General features: G+C 39.3%; 1 protein-coding gene across 1 annotated transcript in view; it reads left to right on the top strand.

Moving 5' to 3' along the window:
• The window catches only part of CHD6 (chromodomain helicase DNA binding protein 6), a 169,849-nt gene that overhangs the window by 91,681 nt on the left and 50,590 nt on the right, over positions 1-27,578 (top strand). The window contains exons 13-20 of the mRNA XM_016219329.2: positions 632-808; positions 1,434-1,577; positions 3,497-3,752; positions 4,506-4,716; positions 15,100-15,295; positions 24,634-24,798; positions 26,107-26,286; positions 27,226-27,336. Coding sequence (XP_016074815.2) covers positions 632-808; positions 1,434-1,577; positions 3,497-3,752; positions 4,506-4,716; positions 15,100-15,295; positions 24,634-24,798; positions 26,107-26,286; positions 27,226-27,336 — 1,440 coding nt within the window. The remainder of the gene's footprint in view (positions 1-631; positions 809-1,433; positions 1,578-3,496; positions 3,753-4,505; positions 4,717-15,099; positions 15,296-24,633; positions 24,799-26,106; positions 26,287-27,225; positions 27,337-27,578) is intronic.

Raw genomic sequence — 27,578 nt, forward strand, 5'->3', positions numbered from 1 at the left:
CAGGGGAAAGCCCGCCAGGAGCTTCATAGTCAGCAGGAGACACTTGGAAGAAATTTATGGTGTGCTCTAGCCTGATGCAGCTCTGTTCTTTAAATGTGAAGGCAGCACTGAGACAGGCTAAAAGACAAAGATGTGCCCTGCTTGGTAGCACCTGTCCCAGGTGAATCAAGATCTTTACTTTGAATCTATGCTAGAACCCAAGTTACAAGTTGAAATTAATTGTATGTGAAAAGTAGCAGAGAAGGTTTCCTTGGGTGTTCAAGCTATGCATGGTTTAGACAGACTCCTGACTGAAATACGTGAATCACCACCCATCTGCTTTCCTTATCCTGGCAATTAATAAATAAAAAGCTTCCTTGCTGTGCCTTCCGTATTGCTCATCTGTCTCACCTTTGTGAGGGCACGTGCTGTCTTGCTTCTGTTACATCCATGTAATAAGGTCTGTCTCTTGTCTAAAGAGCTGGTTTGTTCTTATGTTCTCTCTCTTCTCAGATGAGGAAGAGCAATGCTTATTGGCTACTCACCTAGGTCCTAGCATTTCTAATGCTTTCTCCTCTAGTCCAGCTGGTGCCCATTAGCTGAATTCTGTGGCCGTGGCATAAAGCTTTGCCTGCTGTTTTATCATCCTCAGGGAAACCCCCTTTCAGGAGTCTTCAAGTTCCATGTTGTCATCACAACATTTGAGATGATCTTAGCAGACTGCCCAGAGCTGAAGAAGATTCACTGGAGCTGTGTGATCATCGATGAAGCCCACAGGTTGAAGAACAGGAACTGCAAACTTCTGGAGGGTCTAAAGCTCATGGCCCTGGTGAGAGTTGCAAGCTCTTCCCATGAACACAGGTTGCTTTTCTTCGCCATGAAGGAAGCATTCTTTAGCTGTTCTGCATGTAGTTTACATGTGCATAGTCTTGCTTACTCAAGGTTTTCTTTTTGCTCTCTGTAGCTGTGATGGTGCAGGAATCAAATGTTTTTTAGTTATGAACTGGGTTAGCAATTTGACCTTTGCCATAGATTGATTCCCAAAGGGACCCAGGGGAATCTTAAATCCAATGAAATGTTCGACCTGGAAATATAAGGTGTTCTGGTTTGTTTCTTGGTCCCTGAATAATCTGGTATCAAAGATGATGGCTTTTTAACACTATTGTCTTGGCACAGTGCCCAATATGTGGCAGGAAGGCACTCAGTAATATTGAATGAATGAATGAATGGTTGCTTTCATTTACATGAAATTGCTGCTGGAATTAGTAATGTGAAAGGAAGGCTGATCTGTCTATTGACTGTACTCCCATGAATTGTTGCCACCCTGTCTTTTCATTAAAGCAAAATAGAATTGCCCCAAATTGAGCACAGAATGCCCTGGCTTCATTTTCCTATCAAAACATCCTGTTTGGGGAACTCAAACACTGTTCATCATATAGCGTTAATTTGTACAGGAACACAAAGTGCTGCTCACTGGGACCCCCTTGCAGAACTCTGTGGAGGAGCTCTTCAGTTTGCTCAATTTTCTGGAGCCATCACAATTTCCTTCAGAGACTGCTTTCTTGGAGGAATTTGGAGATCTGAAAACAGAGGAACAGGTAAATCAGCGCCTGAAAGATTGAGGGGACAGTCAAGGAAAGAAGAAGCCACGGTAGGGACGAGTTAGCAAGTCCTGACATCCTTTATTTAATGTATTTGTTTGTTTATGTTGAGGAGGGTAAGCTGATTATTAGCGGTCCTTATTACTCCAAAGAATGAATGAAGCAGCATCTAAAATATCTTATGTTAACATATCAGGCCGCTAGCTTTCACTGATCTCACATGTAAGTTCGATGATTTTGCTCATAGCTCTGATTTCAGTATCACGGTGCTTTCTTTCGTTTCCCTCATCTTTCCTCCTTCCTCCTACATAATCTGCAACATATTCCCAGGCTTATGTTTTGATTACAACAAAATACTCAAGAGCAGTGAGGAAAAGAAGGCAGTCATGTACTAGAGCAGTTGGTAAGTCCAGCTTTGTCCACGTCAACTAAACTTCCTCAGTTTTCAAAGATCTAGTTCTGATTCTGGCTTATTGGACTCCAAGCTGATTCAAAAACAATTGACATTAATAAATAGTTATCTACTGTGGGTAGAAATCTCTACTAGAGATTATAGAAATAAGCCAGACAAGTTTAAATGCCTCGAGAGTAACAAATAATAGAATTGGGGACTTTATAAGACAGAAAGGTCACATCTGTTTGGAAATCAGGCAAGATTTCATGGAGGAGATTACAGTTTGAAAGGGGACTTAGAAGAGTTGGTAAGTTTTCAGTAGGTGGAGAGAGAAGAGATGGTGACTACATAGGAAAAATGGGAATTTATTATTTATTACATGGAATTTATTCAGGAATAGGGCATCAATTCGAGTAAGCTGAAAACAGGATGGATGACTATGGAGTGTGAGGGCAGAGGGGTTTAGGGTTATATGGTGGGAAGACCTGGAAAGACAGTTTGAAGAATTCGTTGGGCATTAGAGGAGCAACACAAGGCCTTGATTGCTGGAGTGACATAATTAGTTCTGCTAAATTAATCTAGCAATGGTGTGACAGTGGGTTGGGGCAGAGAATTTGGGGACTGAGAAAGCTAGGGAATTTCACTAACAGATGTCAAGGGTACACTCTGTGGTTCCAGTCTGTTTCTACTTTTGTGGCAAGTCAGACTTTGAGATCAGTGACTAATCAAGCTGAATTCCACTTTTATTCATGTGCAGTATCTATTGTACCTTCAGAAGCCAGCTCCAGCCCTCTCCCCATTTTTGGACCATTAGAAATGCATCCTCACCCTAGCCAGTTTGGCTAGTGGACTGAAGGGTCTCGGGTTTGATTCTGGTCTAAGGCATGTACTTCAGTTTCAGGCTCAATCTCCAGCCCTGGTCACTACAATAAGTCTAGTTTAGTTAACATCCATCACCACACATAGTGACAAGTATTTTCCGTAGTGATGAGAGCTTTTAAGATCTACTTAGCAACTTTCAAATTTACAGTACAGTCTTATTAACTATGGTCACCATGCTGTACATCCTAGGGACACATTTATTTTCTAACTGGAAGTTTACTCTTTGACCACCTTCATCCATTTTGCCCATCCCAGATTGCCTCTACTTCTTACTTTATTCTTTCAGCATCTAAGTCTTCCCTTTATAATATGTCACTTGTACCTCTTAACATGGCTTAAATATTCCTCACTTAATTGCTGCACATATGTGCATGTTAGAGGGAGAGAGGTTTATTTTCTCCATGCTAGAAAATAGGTACTGTCTTTTGTGTTTTTCTTTCTTTATATCTTGTAAGGTTGCCACATAGTTTCTCAGTAAATGCTAGTGAATGAAAACTAGATCCCTTTTTTCCTTTCAGCCTCATGTTCAGGGATCAGTCATGATCTTTCATTTAGTCTGCTACTGCAGTACTATGCTTGAGAGATTGTAATGAAGGTTGCAATACCCCAGTAATCATTAAATCAGGATTTACCTGGACAGGTGAAGAAACTGCAGTCTATCCTAAAACCAATGATGCTTCGGCGGCTGAAAGATGACGTGGAAAAGAACCTTGCTCCCAAACAGGAGACGATCATTGAAGTAGAGCTGACCAATATCCAGAAAAAGTACTACCGGGCCATTCTGGAGAAGAACTTTTCCTTCCTGACCAAGGGGGCAAATCAGCACAACATGCCCAACCTCATCAATACTATGATGGAGCTGAGAAAGTGCTGCAACCATCCCTACCTGATCAACGGTGAGTGGGGGAAGCACGGGGCAACCGAGGCCGGCTGTGGGCCTCTGCCACAAGGCCCCTGATAACCAGCGATCTTAGGTATTGAATTCTCATTCCCAAAGAGGTTGATGGATCTAGCTAAGCAGTCTAATGAGTACACAGAGCCAGTTTTGAAGCTGTCTGCCTATCCAAAGATGGAGATGTTACTCATCAATCTGCTGTCCGTTACCTACTTATGGTTTAGTCCACACTTTCCATGTTGGGACAGGGACGTGTGCTACTTCATTGCACATGTTGAGTAAATGGTCATGATGCAGTGAGATTAAAACTCTGTAGATAAATGAACAGTTGTCTATTTTAATAAGAACATGTTGGAGCCTTTTTGTTTAAAATAAAGCTTTTTGGTAAAATTTTAAATCAATATGTGGCTTGGATTTGCTTATAGCTAAGTTTTATGGCATTAAAAGATATGTCTTTTTGTCAGCTTTCTGTGACGTTTTCTTTACCTGCATAAGTTAGCTTGGTATCTCAAATCCTTTCTCTACCTTGTGAGACTTCCCAGGAGAGCAAAGCACTAGAGTTCTCTGTACCTGCTGCCACTGCTGTGCCCTCTGCTGAGGGCACAGACCAGGGGTGCACACACAGCATTGCCTCACTGGACTTGGTCCCGGACCAAAGAATTTACTTCATTTCTCCTAGGATCTGTAAAGCAGAGAGCAGCTTTTACCCTTATAGTCTGTGCAAGGAATAGTTTTGTTCCTTTTTTTTTTTCAGGGGCCGAGGAGAAAATTCTGGAAGATTTCCGGAAAAGCCACAGCTCTGATGCTCCCGACTTTCAGCTACAGGCCATGATTCAGGCAGCAGGGAAGCTGGTGCTGATTGATAAACTGCTCCCTAAGCTGATTGCAGGTGGCCACAAAGTGCTTATCTTCTCCCAGATGGTGCGCTGTCTTGATATCCTGGAAGATTATCTCATCCAGAGAAGGTGAGACTTGTGTCAGAGCAGTGAGTCAAATGCTGCAGGCACTTCCTTTTCCTCGATACCTTTTGACTCATTCAGAAATTGTGCTTCAACAACAAAAAAGCATTCAAAACGGGAGAAAAGGAATCTTAAAGATTCACTAAATTCCAGAGTTAAATCTTATGACCAAGTATTTCCAAGTTTAACTCTCTAGAGTGAATTTCATAGCTTATAAAGTACAGCCCTTGCTTTGCTTAAAAACGATATTCTACATGTTTGTTTATATTCTTCTTAGTTGGAAGAAACAATTCAAACAGCATTAAGAGAAGGTTAAAAAAATAATGTGTTTACTTTTTTTGTTGTTTTCCTTATTGATGACGAAAGCATCACTGTGTCAGGTTACTAAAAGAGCGTGACCTGACAACTCAGGAAAATAATTTGGGAGTATTTTATGTCCTTTTCAGCAAACCCTCTCAAGGTTTTTATGATGCACTAGCTGGGGCATCCCAGTTTATTTTCTTGTTCCAACTCCTGTAATTTCTTGATCCTAAGTCTATTACTCATGAAGGTGGAAAGTCAGTGGTATTATTTGGATTCAGTGTGGGCACTGTATTTGTTACATTAGGCACTGTTCATTTCTAGCCATTGGGATACATCAGTGATCTGAAGATGATAAATGGATTTTTAAACACTCTTAATGATAAAAGACTTTTCAAGATCATGGAAACTATTGGTCTTGGTGTTGCCAAATTTAAAAGAAATTTTTGTTTTCGTAAAGTAAATCAGCAGATCTCAGTTGTCTTAAATATTCTTGTCCTTGAAAATTCTGTTTGCTCTTATAATATGTAATTTCTAGAAAGAGGATTAATGGCAAATTTACCTTTGGGGTATGCTGGCATTTAACGTTTATATACGTAATTCCTTGAAATTGGATTAGACAGTAAAAAAATGTCTCCAAGCCCTAGGTTTTTTAGGTAAAGAATTCTTAAGACTTGTATTATTTTTTTCCTTTGAGAAAGTTATAATGAATAAATAAAAAAACTAGTAAAGTAGTTTCATATTTGATGACTTCACTTTAGATGAGGAACCCATTGCCAGAACACTTGCTTCTCATAGATATATTGTTGTATTCTTCGGAATATATACAAAACAACTCCTAGCTTGCAGTTTTTTAAAGAAATCCCCCCCCCCCCCAAAGTAAGTAACAGTATAATTAACACCCTTTTGCAAAGTATGGGTGTCTTTATTTAGCTTCCTTTATGCTATTTTTATTTATCATTTATTGTTCATTTTGTTTTCAAATTACTTAAGTATTACAGGGTTTTTTAAAAACTATAGGCACATGTAACACCACCACCTGCCCAAAGACCCCATTCAGACTTAGGTGTTTATCTTTTTAGTATTTCTTTCTTTGTGCATACATATATTTAGTTTTGTTGTTTATTTGTTTAAACATTCTACTTTGTAACTCACATTTTTATTTAATATATTATGAAAATTTTTTCTTTAATTATTTTTCTACCACAGAATTTTGGTGATCTACATGATATTCTTATTCTACTTCATGGGTTGTTTTCAATTTTTCAGCATGTTAAGGAACTCTGAATATCCTTTACATTCATTGTGAATGTTGCCAGTTATTTCCTTAGGCCAAATTTTGATGTACATTTTTAAAAGCATTTGGTACATATTTTTAAAACCCCTGTAGAAAGATATTTAAATTATGGTCTCTTGTTTTAGTTTGTATTTCTACTTTTTTTTTAAAGTATGTTTTTATTGATTTTAGGGAGAGGGAGAGAGAGATAGAAACATGGACAAGAGAGAAACATTATCGATTGGCTGCCTCCTGCACACCCCCTACTGAGGATCGAGCCCGCAACCCTGGCATGTGCCCCGACCCAGAATCAATTGACGACCTTCTGGTGCAAGGTTGACGCTCAACCACTGAGCCACGCCAGCTGAGCTATATTTCTGATTATTAATGAGAGTGAATATGTTTCATGTATCTTATTTATTTATATTTCTTTTCTTATGAATTGTTTATTCATGTTCTTTCTCCATTTTCTGTTGCTCCTTGTCTTTTTGTTTATTAATTTATAAGAATTGTTTACTTGAGAATATGAAGTAGCCCGGCCAGTCATGGCTCAGTGGTTGAGCATCGACCTAGGATCCAGGAGATCGAGGTTCGATTCCAGGTCAGGGCACATGCTTGGGTTGCAGGCTCGGTCCCCAGTCAGGGGCGTGTAGGAGGCAGCCGATTAGTGACGACTCTCTCATCATTGATGTTTGTATCTCTCTCTCTCCCTCTCCTTTCCTCTCTCTGAAATCAATAAAGACATTAAAAAAATATATATGTATATGTATATCTATATCTATATGTATATCTATATATATGGTATATATACTTCCACGGTATTATTTTTGATTTTTTGCTTATGGATATGGGTTTTTGTATGTTTATTTTTTTTGTAGAAGTTTTAAATTTTATAATAGTCAAATCTCTTGACCTTAAAACAACTTTAAATAAATTTAAATGCTTAAATTAATGTGCTTAAATAGGCTTCACTCACCTGTTAACCATTGCAATCATATGAATATTCTGAAGTATTTACTTTTATGGTTTCTTCATTCTGATAGCATCTAACAGAGTACTTCTGGGCTTAATATCATCATTACTTTTCTCTTTTTAATTCAGTTTCTTTTTTAATATGTTTTTATTGATTTGAGAGAGAGAGAGAGAGAGAGAAACATCAATCAGCTGCCTCCTACACGCCCCGTACTGGAGATTGAGTCACAACCCGGACATGTCCCCTGACTGGAAATCGAACCAGCAACCTCTTGATGCATGGGACAACGCTCAACCAACTGAGCCACACTGGCCAGGCCTAATTCAGTTTTTATTTTCATTAAAGTTATGCATGCACATAACTTAAAGAGCCAAATTATTTTATTAGACTTATGAAAAATTGCATTTCCTAATTTACTCCCTGCCTGGCCCCTGAATTTTCCCACCCCCAGAAACAATTACTTTAAATTCTTTATGCTATTTCTTTTGGTATTTATAGCTATATCTAAAAAAATGTTAATAGTTATAATTCTTTGATTTTTTTTTTTTTTTTTTTTTTTCAGTTTTAGGTATTACCTGTTCTCACTGTGGAAGATGAGTATTTATCTTCTTTCACTTCCCCTCATAAATGCCACGTGTGCAACTTCCTGTCCTCCCAATTTCCCTATATGCCGTGTAATACTTTGGATTAGTATAGTGTTCAGTGTTTATTAGGACTTATGTAAATGCTAAATTACAACTTAGTCGTGTAGTACCGTTATTTCCTTATTGCACAATTTTTATTTTACCTGAAACTAAAACTTAGCTTTTTTTTAATTGCTTATTTTTCTGTTTAATTATTATAATTCAACTCCAAAGTTTACCCTGGTTGTCTAAGTCTCCTCTTGTTGCGTTCAAGCATATCAGTTTCATCTTCTCAGGGCCATCTCTCCTGGGACCTTTTAACATGCCCCCTCTGTCCAGTTGCTCTTCCCGCCTAGTACACAGTTGTCATCGGTGATCTCCCTTCCTTCATCATGCTGACAAGTTTCTTTCCTTCCCACTTGAATCAGATCTCCTTTTTGGTGGATCCCATGTACCTCTTCTGGGAGCTTCTGAGAAAGGATGACTGATAAGTGAATTTTGAGACTTTGAAGTGGGTTTTTTTTAGTTTCTTTTATGTTTGTTTTGGTGGTGTTTTTTTTAGTCTACTTTCATTCTTGAGTAATAGTTTGACTGAGTTTGAGATTATAAGTTAGAAATCATTTCCCACAGAATTTTGGAGGGTTATTAGTTCATTGTCTTCTAGCTTCCAGGGTTGCTGTTTAGAAGTTCAGAGCCCTTCTGATTCCCATTCTGTGTATGTGACTTTTTGGGTTTTTTCTGTTTAGCAGCTTTAATATATCCTCTTTGTCCCAGTGCTGTGAAGTTTTACAATGACCTGCTTTTTGTATGAGATGCATTGAATTGCATACTAAGTAGTTATTTCCGATCTGAAATCTAAGTTCTTCAGCTCTGGGAAATTTTCTTGAATTTTGTCTTTCATTATTTCTTTTTGTTTTGTTTTATCTTTGTGGAACTCCTGTTATTTGTTTGTCAGACCTTCTAGATTGATCACCTGATTTTCTCTTTCCTCTTTACTCTCCATCTCATTATATTTTGCTATATCTTCTGATAGAATTCCTTTACTCTCTCTTCCAACTTTAACCCTAGGTTTTCTTTGTATAATTATATTTTTAAATTTCTTAGAGCATTTTCTTCTCTAAATTTTCTATTCTTATAGCATTCAACTGGTTATTTCACAGCTGCAGTGGCTTCTTTCATCTTTCTGAAATTAATCATGATAGATTGTGTGTTTTTTCCTGCAGTTTTCTATAAGTCAAAATTCTCTTTTTGTTTGTTTATATCTCTGCCTTTTATATTAGAATTCTGGGTTGGCTTTTATTTTTTTTTCCTCTCAATACTTTTTTTTTTTTTTTAAATCCTCACCTGAGGATATTTTTTCCATTGAGAGAGAGAGTGGAAGGGGGGCAGAGGGGAAGAAAAGAGAAGAGGAGAGAAAGAGAAACATCGATGTGAGACTCACATCGATTGGTTGCTTCCTGCACGCACCCAGACCAGGGCTGGAGAGTGAGCCTGCAACCCAGGCATGTGCCCTTTACCGGAATCAACCCAGCTATCCTTTGATGCACAGGCTGATGCTCTAACCACTGCTCTAACAAGCCAGGGTTTTCTTTCAACACTTTAAGTATTATTCGACTATGTTCTGTCCCTAGTTGTTTCTGATGAGAAGTTCTGCAGTAATTTAAGTCTCTATTTTCTTGTATATAATGTGTTGTTTTACTCTGTCTAGTGAGATTTTCTTTGATTTTTGATTCTCAGCAGTTTGTGATGGGTGGAATTCATCCTGTGCAGAGTTCACTGAGCCTCTTGAATGTGTAAGCATGTATCATCAAATTTGGGAGGACTTGAATCACTATTTTTTCTATTTTGTTTTTCCTTTTGCCTCAGCCTTTCATTTCTTTGTAAGACTCCAATTACCTGTATGTTTGACCTTTTGATATTGTCCCCACAGGTCCTTAGTTCTGTCTTTTTCTTTCCCCCTCAATCCTTTTTCTCTCTCTTATTTTATCTGTCTTCAGTTTCTCTGACACTTTTCTCTGTTATTTCCTTCATTCTTATTAAGCCTATCCAATGCTTTCTTTATTATACAGATTATATTTTAGTTCTAAGCGTTTCATTTGTTTCTTAATTTGACATTTTTCTGCTATGATTTCCTGTCTTTTTATTCATTGCATATATTCCTTCACTTTATGGAGAATAATTATAATAGCTGTTTTGAAGTTCTTGTCTGATAATCGTAGTATTTTAGATTTGACATCTGTTTATTGGCTTTTCCCTTGAGAATGGGTCACATTTTTCCTATTTATATGTTACATAATTTTGGGTTTTTCCATGGATATTGTGAATATTTTGTTGTGGAGATTCAGGATTCTGTTATACTGCTGTGAAGATGTGGATGGTTTTTATTTGGAGGCATTATATGAGATGTGACTCAAAATGCAAATTCTGTCAATGTCTCTGGTAGGTAGCAGCTTCAGCCTCAGCTCAGACTACTCTCAGTCTGCCCCAAGCATATGTGAGTCATAGGTTAGCCAGAGTCTTAGGTAGAGTTTATAGCCAGAGTTTGGGGTACACCCTCTCTGTCTTTCTACTTTCTGGAGTTGTCTTCTTACCCTCTGGCAGTCCTGGTTGCCGCAGACTCCAGCGACTTTTTATCAGATTTGTAGCTGTCCTGCCACCTCTGCCATCATAATTGTGGCTTCTCCTCTGATCAAAACCACACGTTTCTGTTGCTGTCCAAAATCTGCCTGCTTTCCTTAACTTTCCAGGGCCCTCAGATAAGTTTCTGTGTTCATTTGTTTTGTTGTCTGTATTTCGTCTGTGCTTTGTGATTGTCATTTGCTGAGGGTTAATATGTTAGGATCTTGCCCCTCCGTACCAGAAGCAGAGCCTCTGTGTTTCAGATCAGAGGCTTTCCTCCAACGTCTGGTCTTACCCATCAGATGGTGGGCACTATCTAACTGATTGGAAGGTCTGGGTATGTGGGCTAGGCTTGCTGGCTCTGGGCTTCACCCTCCATATGTAAATACTAGCCACCTAGATGGACCATTTCATTGGGGAATCTCCAGTGTCAGTATTTTTGGATGTTCCTTTCTCTCTTCAGCCTAAAAGATGGGAACTTGATTGTACCTGGAGCTGATTGTGGGGAAGCAGGGTGGAGAGGGGTAGGGAGGTCTCAATATCTGTCACTCTTCCCTTTTTTCAGTCTAGTACTTCTATGTTTAACTGTGGTTGGTACCCTCTAGGGTAGAGAGGGTTACAGGTCTTCTGTTTTAATCTTCTCAGGGATGAGGTGGGTGATCTGTAGGCTGATATTCAACCAGTTCCCCTGGTTTTTAGACTCTTTGCACCCCCATTTTCAGGGATACCTGGTGTCACAAATGCCTGATCCCTTTGGGTATTCTGCAGTATTAAATTATGTTATTTCTCACCTGGGATTCTGCTTTTTTTAAATTAAATACCACTTGGCTGACTTTCTGTCTTCCAGAATTTTGTTATAACTTTTTCTGCTCTGTTTGTGGGTTTATTTGGGGTAGTATATTATTATGCATTTTTAAAAAATCCTTTTACTATCAATTTACTAGACGCTGAGGAAGATAAAAGAATAAAATGGGTTTGTTAATTCATAATCTTTAACAGGATTTCTGTGGTGTTTGTTTTTTACATTGCAGTCTTCAATCCTGTAATTTTGATAAATGGTATATAATGGGCGTCTAATTTAGTTTATTTCTAAATATGTCTAATTTTCTATTTATTTAATAGTCCATCTTTTCCCGCATTCATCTAAAACACTGTCCATAAAATATACTGAGATATTATATATGCTGGGTGTATCCCTAACCTTTCTGTTCTTTTGATCAATATTTCTATTCCTTTGCTCATATATTATTACAGATGAACTTCAGAATTATTCTTTTTTAATCTATCCCTAACTACTTCAGTCCCCCACTATAAAAAAAATTATATATGTGTGTGTACACACACATTTTACACATCTGTGTATCCGTTTGTTGGGAGTTTGATTGGCTTTTACACAGTTAGTAGAGTAGGACCAACACCTTTGCAGAGTTGAAGAACATGATGTTCACTACACTTACTCAGGTCTGTTATGTACCCTCTTGATTTAGTAAATACTTACAAAGCACCTGCCTTGTGCTAGAACCTCTGTAGGTTTAGAGAGATGGTGAACATACTGACATGGCCCCTAGCGTCATATTGCCAAGTCCTTCATATTTCTTACTGAGTTTAATGCTGAGTATTCTGTATGTTTATGGCTATTGTGAATGGGCATTTTTTTTACTCTCTCTGTTTTCCAGTTGGTTATTGCTGGGAGACAAGAAAGTTGTTCATTTTCCTTTAGGACTTGTGAAAACATTTCCTGTAGTGCCAAAACGTGTCACTCCACCCTTTCCTCTCCCCCAAACAAAGCGTGCAGAGGTTTCCCAGGGTGCCACCTGCTTCTCATTGATATTTGACAATGACTCAGAATTACAGTTTGATGAACCACATCAACTGCTAGGATTTTGTTCACAGTACCTGATGCAGAGGGTTAATTGCTCCACTGATGTTTGGTGTAGGAAATTTTATGATGTCTGATTTCTTCATTCAGACTTACTAGCCCTCAAGATTTTCTTTGTTCTTCAGCCTTGTTGCCTCTCCAGCTGTCAGTTTGGCTTTGTTCCCATTTAATTTCATGCCATACTCTCATCCAGGGCTGAGAGCATAGCCACAGGACCTGGCTCAGAAGTGAGGGGGATGAGGAGCAGTTTAAAAGAACTCTAATAATTGGATTTTTATTTTAGTTTTGTGTTCTTTGAGAGCACTCCCTCAAAACTGAACAAGTGATGGAAATGAGAATTAATGTTCCAGTCATCGTGCACAATTTCTAAAACCATTGTTATGTCATAGCTGGCAGAACACTATCTATTCATTGACTTCTCCTCCCAAGGCTGTGCTACTTCTCTGCCTCATTCAGATCCACGGGCATCTCGCTCCTCTCCGGTGGCTGCGGGAGTCTTGTCAGAGAACATTGAGTCCTCTGTGCCTGTGGCGTTCATCGTTGGCATGTGTGATGGTGGGGGCAGTAGCTGCTATTGTTTCATTGTGTCTGCCCTGTCTCCTGACTCCAAATCCTGTGCTTCTTCCACCACATCACACACATGGCCAAACTGCTGTGAGAACCCACCCAGGCAAGATCCTCGGTGCATTAATTTATCAAAATCATTTTGATACCTATATTTTCTTCTTTCGCCTCACCCCTGAGCTACAAGTTGCCTAAGTTAACTAGTGTCTCTTATTTAACTTTCTCTTCTAAGATCTTAGGGAAATCTTTCTATCCTGCTGCATTGAAATGTAGGGTACGATATGGAGGCCACACAGCAAACTGGTTGAGTGTGGACTTAGAGTCAAATGGATCTGAGTTCAGCTCACTAACCAGCTAGGTAACCGAGCAAGTTACTTTGCTTGTATGGGTGTTTGTTGTTGTTTTTGAAGTTTCCTCAAGCGTAAAATGGGACAAGAATAGTAAAACTACCTCATAGGATTATTGTGAGAGTTAAACGTGATGATGCAGATAAAGCGCGTATCACAGTGCCTGGCACAGAGCTTGAACTTCACTTGCTGCTGATAGTATTGCTGTGGCTGTTATTATTAATAATGATAGTTAAATCTAATTGCTTCATAGTTTTGTAGAATTCAGAATATAACCCTTAGCTTTTACCTTGTGACACAAGATCATCTTAGCCTGCCTTCATGACAATCCTGTCATCACCACTCATTTTATTTGCTACTGTAGTTTCATATATTATTCTGAAGTTTGTTACGTTAAGTAGTAAGGGAAGCCTGCACCCATTCTTCCAGGTATGGATGTTCTGTAGCTTTGGAAATGGAAAACATCTTCAGGCTTGGTTCTTTGCTGCGTTACACGTCCCTCAGAGTCTGAGTTAGTCTGGTTTCTTTACGTGGATTTTCCTTTTCCTCGAGGAAGTCAGGATTATGTTGCCAAGTTTAGTTTTCTAGAGTCATCCCAACAGAATCGTCTACCCCTAGACTGCCCATCCTTATTCTCTTGCCAATTATTTATCTGAATTTTAGACCCCAGATTTTCCTAATTCTGGGCTACTAATAAGAGATTTTCATCAGGATTCTTGTTCTTGGCTGTTGCTGGGCCTAGGACGACCTGGTCCTTTTCTCACAAGGTTCTGATACCTCTACTGTGCCAACCAGTTGGTGCTTGGAGGTCAAATTGGGCCCAGGGTAACATCCCCTTGTTAGTTCGTGTGTTGTCAGGGGGTAAGTAAGAAGAATAAGACTCTCAGCAGCTGTCCAGGTTGCTACAATATTTTGATGCTGTTAATTATATGATCTTCATCAGAAAGATTCCACCTGTGTTTTCTAACTGGCTAGACGGGCAGTAATCTGATCCCATAGCAGTTTCATTTCCGATTCTCTTTCCTTTTCCCCTCTCCTCCATGCTTTCCACCTTTATTTCTTAGCTTTCTATACAGGTATATGCCTTCTTAAGGATATTCAGCTTTACTTCCTCACTCTATTTTGCTTTAAAAATTCTTCCGTTCCCCCCATCCCTGACATAGCACAAAACATTTTCTGTGAGCTATCCCCACTTGCTTGGCAATATACTGCCCAGAAGACCTTGGTTTCAGCTATAAACTTGGAGGTTTTGCTGTGCACTTCTACAGCTTTGAGGAACTGTTAGGCTAGAAGTGACCAGCCCAGACGTAAAGGGGCTGCCTGTCAGAATAGCCGCCTTCCATTTTCAGTTTACCAGAAAGCAGCGAGAGGCTGATTTAAACTCTGATTCCTTGTTACAAACACAGCTAAGAGGAGGTGGTTGAGGCTTTTTTTTGCTTTTCCTGGTCTTGTGATTACATTCAGTGCAAGTGAAAACTGGGAAATAACTTGAGAATAAGTTACTTGGGCAGTGGGAATTGATACTTTTTATGTTTACAATTCTCCTAGTCCTCCTTAGTTTGTGGCTGGTTTTTTGTTTTGGTTTGGTTTTTGTTTGTTTTGAGGGGGGGACATTCTGCAATGCAGTTTTAGGTGTCTACCCTGCTGCATATGGAGAGAGTGAGGATCCCTTCTAGACTGCTGGCATTTGGTCCAAATTTAGAAGTGAGGGTTTTAAGGCCATCGGTCAACAGCTTCCTGCGTTATTTGCTGTTCTCCATTGAAGTCATGATTAACACCTGGGCTTTCGTTCGTTTGGGTCCCCTCAGATACACCTATGAGCGAATTGATGGGCGAGTACGGGGAAACCTGCGCCAGGCAGCCATCGACCGGTTCTGTAAGCCAGACTCAGACCGCTTTGTCTTTCTTCTGTGCACCAGAGCGGGAGGCCTGGGGATCAATCTCACAGCCGCTGATACCTGCATCATATTTGATTCAGACTGGAACCCACAAAATGACTTGCAGGTAACCATTAGGATGATTACTGTTTGCCTTAGCCTCCCTGAACCCAAGAACATCATGGCAGGGCCTGGCTTGGCTATAGAGTGTCTGCCATGCTCCACGCTATGTTGTCAGCCAAATGACAGGCGCAGGGCCTCGGTCGGGGGGCAACGGAATGAAAAGTAAATGTCAACCCATCCCACTTATCAGAGAATGGTTCTTTTCTTTTACTTAAATCAAATGGTATTTCACAGTGGTAGCCTCCAGATATAGAATAGAACTACTTCCTTATTATCATCATCAGACATAAAGTTATTCAGCTTGACTAATCCTCAATTCTGGCATTTTCACTTGGCTTGTTTGTTAGATGGTCAGATATCATAAACAGTTAAGGAGATAACTCAGAGGGGCGGGGAAATTCTGAGGTGTGGCAGGGGTGACAGCAATCTTTACTAGTTCATTTGCTCAGCACTTAATGCAGAGTTTATATATGCCCTTTTAAGTGGATTTGCAGATTATGTTTTCTAGTTTTAACCAAGCTAATAATGGTGACTTTAAAAGATTATTGCAAAGTTTGAAGTTAATACATTTAAAAAGCAAGCATAAAAAAAACAGACAATGGCAGAGCTAACACCTCTGGTTTAGAGTTCTTCATCAACCCTGTTTGAAAGTATAAACAGTGATCAGATCGGACAGTAAGTCAGCTAAAGAGGAGGTTATTTAGAATATAGATTTACATTATTATTAATGATGAACTTTATCCTAAGTGTATCTTGGGATATTTGCTAATACTCATAGTGTGAGTGTACGGTAGGGAGAGTAGTGGATGCCTCACAATCTTTTTCATGACACAATGGTTGATAAAAGAAGTTTGGAGGCTGCTGCTTCACAAAACTGAAGAGGTAGCCTAGGGGATGCCACAGGAGAAGGGAGGCCGGGAGAGGGAGCCAAACTGATGCATGTTGGGGTTTTTCTGTGGCCACCACTTCACACAAAGTCATTCTGCTTTGTTGTTTTCATTTAATGAGTTTCCAGGTAACATTTTATTTGAAAAAAGCAGTCTACTAGTTTAAAAACCAGTTCTTTAAATGATTAAATGGCAACAGTTGGCTAAAGCTTGGGGAAAAGTTGTAAAACAAATTGTGTGGAACTGTGTTCAGTAAGTTACAGATAGCAATACTTACTACAAAGAAATAAAACAGGATAAGGGGATAAGAATGATGGAGGTTGGGTACCCTGGTTTAGAGAGTAGTCTAGGAAGGCTTCTTTAAGAAGGTGATCTGAGCAGAGATCTAAATGATGGGGAAGGATCCTAAATTATAAGATCAGAAGGAAGAATGTTCCAGACAGAGGGAATAAAAAATGTGACCACTTAGGGTGGGAGTGAACATAGCTGGCACCCCTGAAGCAGGTGGGCCAGGCACTTACTGTATAGCCTCAGTCCCAAATAAAGTGTCAGGTTTCTTTTGACTACTCTCCTGCCTCTCTTGTCAGTGTCCTCTCTTTTTCACCCCCTGCTCCCTTTTTTCTGCTACCCCAAAGCATCCTTTTTCATTTCTCATGCTGTCAACTCCTCTCTCCTTCCTGTTCTCAGCCAGCTCTTGAGTGACTTATTGACATGTTTATTGAGCCCTTAGACGCCAGGCCAGGCCTGGGGAAGCAAAGGTGTACAGAACTTTGGTCTGGGCAATTAAGTTGAATCCCAGAGTAGAAATAGTGATTCTGTTTCAGTGGGCACGTACCTGTCCTATTTCCCAAAGATGTTTACATTTTAAAAGGGGATGATACCTTTCTCCAAGGAATAAATCTAGAGATAGAAATTTCAGATTCCAAACATAGGTCTGCAAAGGGCAAGTCACTTCCCAGTGCTTCCCAGCGCTCCCTGATTCATACTGCAGAGAGCCCAATTCCTCTTCTGTGTGAGTGGGTGACCTGCGAAGGCAGACTTTTAGATTGGCAGGAGAATGTAAAATTGCTGGGCTTGAAATAAAGCACTTGTGTGTAGAAACTGGGCTGGGACCTTATACCAGCATGCTAAAAATGGTTGGGTTCTGGTAGCACTGGTAGTAATTTTTTTAACCTCTCTAATTATGCAGATTTTTCATCAAGGAACAAGTAGTATTTTAAAGTATTAAAGAAAATCTACTTTTTAAGTGTAATAGAGCTAATGATTTGAAAAAGGAGTATACGATTCAAGAGAAGTTATAACATTATGCTTGGTTCTTTACCAGCTATTTTATTTTCATATGATTGTAAAGATATGGTGTAAGATTTTGCCATGTCCTGGACTTGAAAGTGACAATAGTCAGTTAAAGGCTTGAATGAATTTCAAATCTCACTGTTTGGGCAACTAAGCTACTCTCCATTTCTTCCCATTACAGTCACTGGATCTGAACATCAGTACTTTTTTTCATAGGCCTTTGTTCACCTCAAATATATTAAAAACTAAAGAACTAACTGTGGGCCTGCAGATCGTGCAGGAGCGCATCAGAGCTCTGTAATTTTCCCTGTGGGGGTGGCATCGCTGCCCCCGCTTGCCTACTCCAAGGTCTGTATTTATACCTTTGCCGATGGATCTTTTTTGGACTCCATCTCAGTTACTGCCCTAGTTCTGAATGTTTCTCTACCACATTTTTGGGTATGTGAGTTCTGATTAGGAAAATTAGGAATATCTGATTAACTGCTTGGAATTTGACTGTAAAATGACAAGTCTATTAAATGTTACAAGACTCATCCTTTTATCTTTCAGGTAAGTCATCTTGGTAGAGTGAATGTTTATCTCCTGATATCACTTAGCTGCTTGTGACAGTGGTACTCCCCAAACAGGTTTGTTTTTCTCAGTTAATGAGAAGTCCAGAGATGTGTAGTCAGGACTAGTGGGGTGGCTTCCTAGTGTTGTCAGAGTCCCAGGTTCCTTCTGTCTTTCTGCTCCACCATCCTCAGTGAATGTGGTTTACATCCTCTTGGTTCCCAGATGGATACTTCATGTCCCAGGCAGGAAGGTATGATGTTTTTTTCAGGAGAGCAGAACCTTCCCAGATATCCCCAGTAGACTTCTGCTACATCTCACTGTCTAGAACTGCGTTACCTTGCCATCCCAGGAGGCTGGAAGTGGTTTCAGTTGAACACGTTGCTGCCCTTTGCAAGAATCAGGGTTCTGGTGGTGAGGAAGGAAGGGAATGTGGATACCAAAGAGGTAATTAACGGTGTCTGCAGAGCTCCTCTTATTAGACCTTTGCTCAGAACATTTCTTAAACTCCTCCTGTAGTTTACTCTCAACACTGGATGAGCCAAAAAAGAAAATCAGCGTCAGTGCTATGGCCACATATTGTTGCTGCTTTATAGACTCCATAAACCATATTACTTACTTTGATCCCTTTCTTCATTTATCAGAGTTATCCTTCAAATATTCCCCTAATACTAAAGATTTAACTACCACTAAAGGTACAGAAAGAAGGTATGGCAACTAGTTGTAAGAGCCAAAGACTAAACAACTTAGTTGTCCAGTAGTAGAAGGCTGATTGACTAAACCATATGTAAAAGAATGAGGACTGTGTCTGCAGACTCCTTAATATAGTGTTGGGTGGGAAAAGTATGTGTACTGGGCTACCATTTATCTAAAAAGGCTGTGTCCTCTCCCCACTGCACCCCATGGAAAGGAAAAACAAACAAAAGCTTTACTTTTAAATGGTTACTTACGGGGGGGGGGTGAGGAAACAGGATGGAAGTGACAGGGATAGAAGCTAGTTTTTCCAAATACGCCTTTTTCCATTTTTTTCTTTGGAACCATTCTAAGTTTTTTATAGCATTATAAAACAAAATTATTTTTTAAATTTATCTCTATTGAAAGTATTACTGATGTCCTCTTTTTTCCCCCATTGACCCCCTCCACCCTGCTGCCACCCCATCCCACTCTCTCCCCCTCCCCAGACCTTCGCGCACTATGGTCTGTGTCCGTGGGTTATGCATATATGCATATAAGTTTTTCGGTTAATCTCTTCCCACCTCCCCCTTCCCTTTGAGATTCCTCAGTCTGTTAAAAAACTTTTTATTCTGAAATAATTTTAAACCTTTAAAATGTTCCAAAATATGTGCAAAGTTCTAGGACCCTTCACCCAGCTTCCCTTAATATTTTATATAACCATAATATAATTATTGAAACCAGGAAATCATCATTGATATAATACTCTACCTACAGACCTTCTTCATATTCCTTCAGTTTCCTACAGATGTTCTTTTTCTGGTCTAGGACTCAACCTAGGATCTCACTTTCCTTCAGAAGTCATGACTCCTTAGTCTGCTCCAATCTGTAACAGCTTCTGTCTTTCCTTATCTTTCATGACCTTGACACATTTGAAGGGTACTGATCAGCTCTTTTCTAGAATGATTCAATTTTTGTTTGCTTGATGCTTTCTTATAATCAGATTTTGAAGTTATGCATTTTGGGCAAGAATATCATAGAAGTGATGTTATGACCTTTTCTGTGTATCATATTATAGGGTACATGATGTCAGTACATCATATTACTTGTGATGTTAACCTTGACTACTTGTTTGAGTGGGTTCTGCTGGGTTTCTCCACTGTAAAGTAACTATTTTTATCTTTAAAATTAATCAGTATCTTGGAAGGAGATATTTTGAGACTTTAAATAACCTGTTTCTCATCAGACTTTTGCCTATTAATTTTATCATTCATCAGTGGTTTTGCCTTCATTAAATATTATTTATGGTGTTTAGTTAAAGGTAATTTTCTGTTCCAGTCACTCCTTCTGCATATATTAATGGGAATGCTACTATAAAGAATAGTTGGCCTTTGCCCACCACTTATTTATTTCTATCATTATAAACTCAAGGATATTTATTTCGCTTTATGGGAATAAAATTATTTTGTTCAGATTCGGTCAGTTGTAGGTCCTTCACGTTGGCTCCTATGTCATGTGACAGGCTGCCATCAGTTTTTAAGCACTTCCTTTCTAGCACCACAAGGTGTTCAGGCTCATGTCCCATTTTCCTTGCCAGAGCCATGGAATTGACCATTTCTCGAAGGACCCCTGGTTCCTTTTATTTGAGAATGGCACTTAGAAGCTAATATTTGGTACTGGAGTATTACTGCTTCAGACTCTGAGCAGACAGAGCTAGGAAATATATTTGTATACTAACACAAATACTCATGCTGCACGTCTCTGTTTATTCCGTTTCTGTCCATCCATAGTGAGATTGCTGATTCCAGTCCAACACCACAGAATTCTTTCTGACCTCCCCCTCTTCCTTACTTGTGGCTCCCTTCCCTGGCTGCAAGAAGCCTTGATCTCATTATCATACCAAAGTATATTTATTCATGAGTTCAATCCTAGTATACACATGAATACACTAGTTTCAGAATTGCTAACCCTTATTCTGTGAAAACTAAATTTTCCAGCTTATAATATTGGACTATAGTGTGTTTTTTGTCATTCATCTTATAGTATGCAGTCAAAATGCTGTTTTCCAAAGTTACTGGGTCTAGTTTTGTTCATTCCCACCCCCTTCATTGTGGTTAAATTAATGTAGGGGAAAATTAATTCCTAAAATTCTAAAGCAAAGTGAAACAGTTGAATCTGGCGGTATAGCAAGTAAACAGCATAACCCCAAGAGAGAAATTATTTCAAATGTCTATATTATTATTTTTTAAATCGTCATTTTGATACAATTTCAGTTTGCAAGTCCTATATACCCTTAGTCTAGATTCACCAACTGTTTACATTTTGCTGCATTGACTTTATTATTCTTCCCCCTTTTAACCCTCTCCTCTGGGCCTCTGAGTGCATACATAGCCATATACATGTGCCTGCACACATACATCATTTTTTGACTGAACCATTTGAGAGAAAGTTGCCCCCTAAGTACTTCAGTGTGTGTTTCCTAAGTGCCAGGACATTCTCTTATATAAACACACTTCAGTTTTCAGAATCAGGAAATGAGAACACTGTCTCAAATCCATAGTCCATATTCAAATTCTGTCATTTCTCTCAACACTCTTTATAGCTATTACTCCCCCTAAGATCCAGTCTATGATCACCCATTACATAAAGTTCTCATCTCTAGGCTCCTTTAATGTGGGTCAGTTTCTCAATTTTCATTTTCCTGACCTTGATGTTTTTGAAGAGTACAGGCCAGTTGTTTTATAGACTGACTGTCCCTCATTTTGTGTTTGTGTCTCCTCAGGATTGGATTCAGGTTTAGTACTACTACTGAAGTGATATGTCTTTGTCAACATTATCACAAGAGGAAAATATGATGTCTCTTTAGTCTGATAATACAGACTTTGGTCTCTTAGTTAAGTGATGTCTGCCAGGTTTCTCCACTATAAGTCGTGCTATTTTTTCATTTGAAAGTAATTAGCAATTTTGGAGCGATAATTTGAGACTATGTAAATATCCTGTTCCTCATCAAAGTTTTACCTATTATTTTAGTTTCCATTGATTATTTTTGCCAGAATCAATCATCACTATGATGGTTGCAAGGTGGTAATTTTCTGTCACCCTACGTTTTGTTGGTTATATTTACTATAAAAAAAGATTTCCCTTTTCTCCCATTTATTTATGTCAGTATGTATTCATGGATTCTTTTTTATTCAGTGGGTATATTCCATTGTTATCTTTATTTCTTTTGATGTTCAAATAGTCCTAGACTTAGCCAGTGGCAGCTTCCTCAAGTTTCAAGTGTTATTTTGATATGTCCCCATCACTCTTTGGGTACTACCTTGCATTCTGACAGAATAACATGTTTCAGGCTCGTCTTACACCTTGTCTACCCCAACCCTGGAATTAACCATTTCTGTAACATGCTTTTGTTCTGTCTTATGAACAATGGAATTTAGAAACCAAGATCTGAGAGTTAGTTATGCTCTTTGCCACTGGAATGCCATTGCTTCTAGACCCTTACAGTGATCATAGCTAGAATACATACACACAAGGAATATAAACATGCATATATACACAACATGCCTTCATATGTGTGTGTGTGTGTGTGTGTGTGTGAACACACATATACATAAACTTAAGCATGAACACAGCTCTGTATGCATCTATTTCTATGTCTGTATACATGCATGTTTGTATACACATGTGCACAACCTAACCATGAGTTAATACTGACACCTCCAAATCCATTCGAATACCAGAGTCATTCTAGTTTTTCTTCTTTCCATATTTGTAACTTCCTTTTTCAACCCTCAGTATATGTACTGATTTGTTCAATCCTACTGGAAGTAGTTTCTAAATTGCTAACCCTACCACTGGGAAAAAGAAACCTACTTGCAAATGTGTATTTAAAACACTATAATTATAGTGGGCTATAACCCTAAATGGGGGAAAACAAAAATATTATATGGTTTTTGGTAATTATGTTTTGGGGAGGTTACAATGGCACTTTTTCTGAGACTGTTATATATATTGTGGGATAAATCAAATGAGTGATGATACTGTTGTGGTTGAGAACTGAACTTTTAAACATGGCTAAAAAGAGATACAGATACAAGGTTAATGAACTTAAAGTATTGGTATGATCTAATAATGTATTTTGTCTTATATGTGCAATGGCTGTATATACTGTACACACACAAAAACTTCTATTTTTGCCCACCGAAGAGGCCTAGAAGCAATGACCAACCTAAGAGCAGTGAGGTCCTCTAGAACATCCAGACTCTTGTCTCTATCATTTTGGCTGGATCCAATTCTAGGCAGGAAATATACAGTAGGAGCATGAAACATGTTGTCATACCAGAAAGCAAGGACACTATCAGAGACTACTGGTCTTTGATATAACGTGCAAACATAAGCACACACACTGCAACCATGAGCTCATCCTGATTACCTCCCAATCCATTCCAATACCAGAGTTAAATTTTAGTCTTCCGCCTTTCTGGATTTGACTGGATCATGTCAGAAGAACTCAGGAACCAACTTGAAGACGTCCTCACAGGCCACTTTTGAACAGCAATAGAAATAATAACAGCAGTGCAGTAAAACATAGCACATGTATTTCAATGCAACTTCATTGTGTCCTTAAAAAAGTAATAATAAAAATTTTTCCTTGGTCACTTTTGGAGATTGTTATTTTGGAAACTGATTAAAGAGAGACATTTAGCTTATCTCTCCTATATGAACTATATACATCAGGGTAACCAAAAATATGACGAGGGGAATTGTAACCCCTAATGAAATAAACAGTCTAGGCAGTGATCATCAGTTCAATATAAAGGCCACTAGACATCATGTGCCTCTTGATGGAAATTCAACACTACCTATGAAATACACTTGCCAAAAATGAAATCTTAGCTTTAAGATATAACTTCCAGTTTAGAGGAGATACAAGGAACAGAGAAACCTATTCTGTGACACAGCCAGAATGAAGACGGCAAAATGTAGACTCTTAAACTAGAAGACCAATATCTAGTCTCTTCAAAAAAAAAAAAAAATTGCATTTGATAAAAGAGAGATCAAAGCAGGGAGTATCTATAGATTAAGAGACTTGAGACATACCAGCCAATTACAGTGTATGATCTTTACTTGGATCCTGATCCAAACAAGCGAGCTTTAACAAATACGTAGGAGATAAGCAGGGAAATTGGAACACTGGCTGAGTATTAATTTTTAAAAAATATATATCTTTATTGATTTCAGAGAGAGGAAAGGAGAGGGAGAGAGATAGAAACATCAATGATGAGAGAGTCATTGATCGAGCCCACAACCGGGGTATGTGCCCTGACTGGGAATTGAACCTCGATCGTCTGGATCCTAGGTCAATGCTCAATCGCTGAGCCACACCCGGCTGGGCTGAATATTAATTTTTGAAGTATGGCAATGGTAATATGTTTTACAAAAGTCCTTATCTTTAGAAATATATATTGAAACATATAAGGGTGAAACAATATGGTGCCTAGGATTTGCTTCCTAATAATCTTGGAGGGTAGAGGCATAATAGAGATGAAACAGGATTGTCCATACAAAGTTATTATACTCCTCTCTACTTTTGTCTGTGTGTGACATTTTCTGAGGTAAAATTAGGCATTTCCCAAAAGAGCAGACCGAATCCCAGGAGTGCCTCCACTAAGATCACAGGCTGAGGAGGGAAGTAAGCCATGTTCTTCTCGTCACTTTACCCTAGCACACGTGGTCACTCAATAAATAGCAGGTGACGAAATAAGTGACCTTGAAAGGGCGGCTGACATTTGGGTGAATTCTGTTCCTAAATCAGTCCCATGACTCATAACTATGAGACCTGACCACTCGTACCACATGGAGTTTAAGCATTTCCCTTATTCCTTGGGCTGCTGCCATTATACCTGGTGACATGATATATATGACCCTCTTTCCTCCCCAGGCTCAGGCCCGATGTCACCGGATAGGCCAGAGTAAAGCCGTGAAGGTGTATCGCCTCATTACTCGGAACTCCTATGAACGAGAAATGTTTGACAAGGCCAGCCTAAAGCTGGGCCTGGACAAGGCCGTTCTGCAGGACATCAACCGAAAGGGCAGCACCAATGGAGTGAGTATGACGTACCTGCTCTGGAGCCTTAAGCATTTGTCACACAGCTGGGGCCTCTGGATTCTTCCTTCTTACAGCGGTTTTAAGATTGACTTTAACTAAACTGGGTCAAGCTGCACAACTTTGTTGGGTAATTCCCTACACTGGAGGGTAATTCAGGGTCAGGTCTCTGCATTTGAGAGATGGATAAAGGAAATCTGTAGGAACAGTTATATGGTAGGACTGGCCAATGCGCAGTAACATTTCAGTGAACAGTTTTTTACAGTGCCCGTTAGAAGTCAGTAGATCTTAACACTTAACTCGAAATTATCTGTTGTCACCGTGCTTTATTTCCTACTCCAGACTTTGAGCTCCCGGAGGGTACAGTGGAACCTGTTTTATCTGTATCCCCCAAGCCCCTAACAGCCCTTGCATGTTAAAGATGTCCAATGCATGATGGTCCATGAATAAATGAATTAATAGATTAGCAGCTTAAAGTATGGCCATTAATAAAATCTTTTCCCCCCTCTTTGGGGAGTGAAAATTTCAGCCAAGATTCTTAAATTGTATTAAAGTATAGGCAAACATAGCAGAATATCTCCTTAATCCTGGGCTCAGGCCATCAAAGATTGGAAATTAAACCTTTTAAATGAATTGTCTTTAGTCCAGATGTTCTGTATCCTCTTAGCTATGCATGTGTTGCTAAGTATAATACTTCAGGTTACCAGTGCTGCGAGTCATGGAATTCCCTCTTGTGATTGATATAAAGAGAACCAGACTCTTAATTAGAACCAGGAAACGGTGTTTTGAACTTCCATTTCCTGTTTTCAACAAGCAATTGAGAAGATCACACTTGGCACAGGATCCTTTCTTTAGTTAAGAAATGACATCATTTCCAATACTAGTGTATTTATTTAATAATGAAGAAATCATTATTCTTTAGCTCGTTTGGTACATCTGGAGGTTTTTAAAGATACAGACTCAAACTAAAATATAAAATAAACATTAAATATATCCTCTTCAGTGGTGCATAGTTTTAATGGCATGTGACATTTGTTGATAACCAACGTCCTGAAGAATGTTAGGGCCATTGGGTCACGTGTTGGGTTTTGTTCCAGAGCTCCCTACAGAGGATCGTCTGCCTGCCCTCCCCATAGTTCTCTTGCGTGTCTTTCTCTGGGTTTTCATTTTCTCAAGCTTGCTGTCCATGTCTTTATTCTGACATGTGCACCTAGTGGAGGAACTGTACTGAGTCATGAGGGCCAGATGGGACGCTGTTTTTCTCTGTGCATTTTCCACTTTGTGAGTAGTCTTTGGTGACCTGTCCAGGTACAGCAGCTTTCAAAAATGGAGGTAGAGGACTTGCTCCGGAAAGGTGCTTATGGAGCCTTAATGGATGAGGAAGACGAAGGTTCCAAGTTCTGTGAAGAAGACATAGACCAGATTCTGCAGAGGAGAACCCACACCATCACCATCCAGTCTGAAGGGAAGGGGTCCACTTTTGCCAAGGTATAGGACCTTCTCTCCAGAGTCCATGCTGGGGGGGAGCGAGAAGAAAGTTGTTCATGCTTTTGACCCTCATTTCCCAGGCTTCCATTTCTCTAAATGCACCATTAAGATTGTGTGGCTACACATTTATTCTGTGTGACACTGAAGATACAGGTTCTTAGAGGGTGTGTCAGTAATGAGCCAGAAGCTACAGAAAGAAAAAACCACTCCTAACCTTTGGTAGCTGGTCTTCAGCAGGCAGGACAGACACCTTAGCTCGCAGTTGGCACTGTTCACTTTTCACAAAGACTGACCTGAAGCCCTTGAATGGTCACCTTGAATCCCTTGCAGAGCACTCCTTGGTCCACATTCCAGTGAACACTCCAGTCCTCAAATTCAAGCATTTTGTTCATTTCATGAGAAAATACATTTTACTCTAGAATCCCAGCTTCTAGTCTAGGTGCCTCTTTCCTCTGCCCTGCAAGTCACTGGATTTAGAATTCAGCTAATCAGGCCACTTATCAGCTCACGCTCAGCTTCCCCTGACCACTGGCTCCATGAGCTCTGTGGGACATTTTCAGTAGTACGTTTTGTGCTTTATAGCCATCGTGTATCTCTGTCCACCTTCTACTACCCACTCCAGTGCCTATTCTGTAGCAGACATTTGGTAACTGGTGAACCGAAAGAAAAGTTTTATCTAGGGAAGTTTTAAGAAATAATTCTTTCACAGGGAACTAGACGTCAAGCAACACATTGCCATTTCTTCCAGGGCTTAGGGCTTGTCTTCTAGTCCAAAAAACAATCTTGAGGTTGAAATTGTAATTTCCTCACCAGTCTTTTAAAAGGGAATAGTAACGTTGAGGCTCTGTTTGAGTTTCTGGTGCATCTGATAGAACACAGGTGTTTTATTGCTTTGCACTGTGTTCAGGCACCACTTATTGCCTCTTGTCTTCTTCACAGGCCAGCTTTGTGGCTTCAGGAAACAGAACAGATATTTCCTTGGATGACCCAAATTTTTGGCAGAAATGGGCTAAAATAGCTGAACTGGACACTGAAGCAAAGAATGAAAAGGTACAGCATTAAGAATGTTTTATTCCATTGAACATTTCACTGTGTTTTATAGGACCATAAATTCCCACATAGCTCAAGTCATTATTTACTCCTGAGCCTTAATTCCTAAATGAGATGCTAGATGTAATGCACTTAAAACATGCCTAGCACATAGACAGAGCTTCATAAATGTTAATTGTTAGATTTTAAAATGACCTAATGGGATATACTGGGCACCTGGGAAATCAGACAGACTGTCCAAA

The sequence above is a fragment of the Miniopterus natalensis genome, chromosome 7 (genome assembly GCF_054644295.1).
Source record: "Miniopterus natalensis isolate mMinNat1 chromosome 7, mMinNat1.hap1, whole genome shotgun sequence".
In the NCBI taxonomy this organism is placed as follows: domain Eukaryota; kingdom Metazoa; phylum Chordata; class Mammalia; order Chiroptera; family Miniopteridae; genus Miniopterus; species Miniopterus natalensis.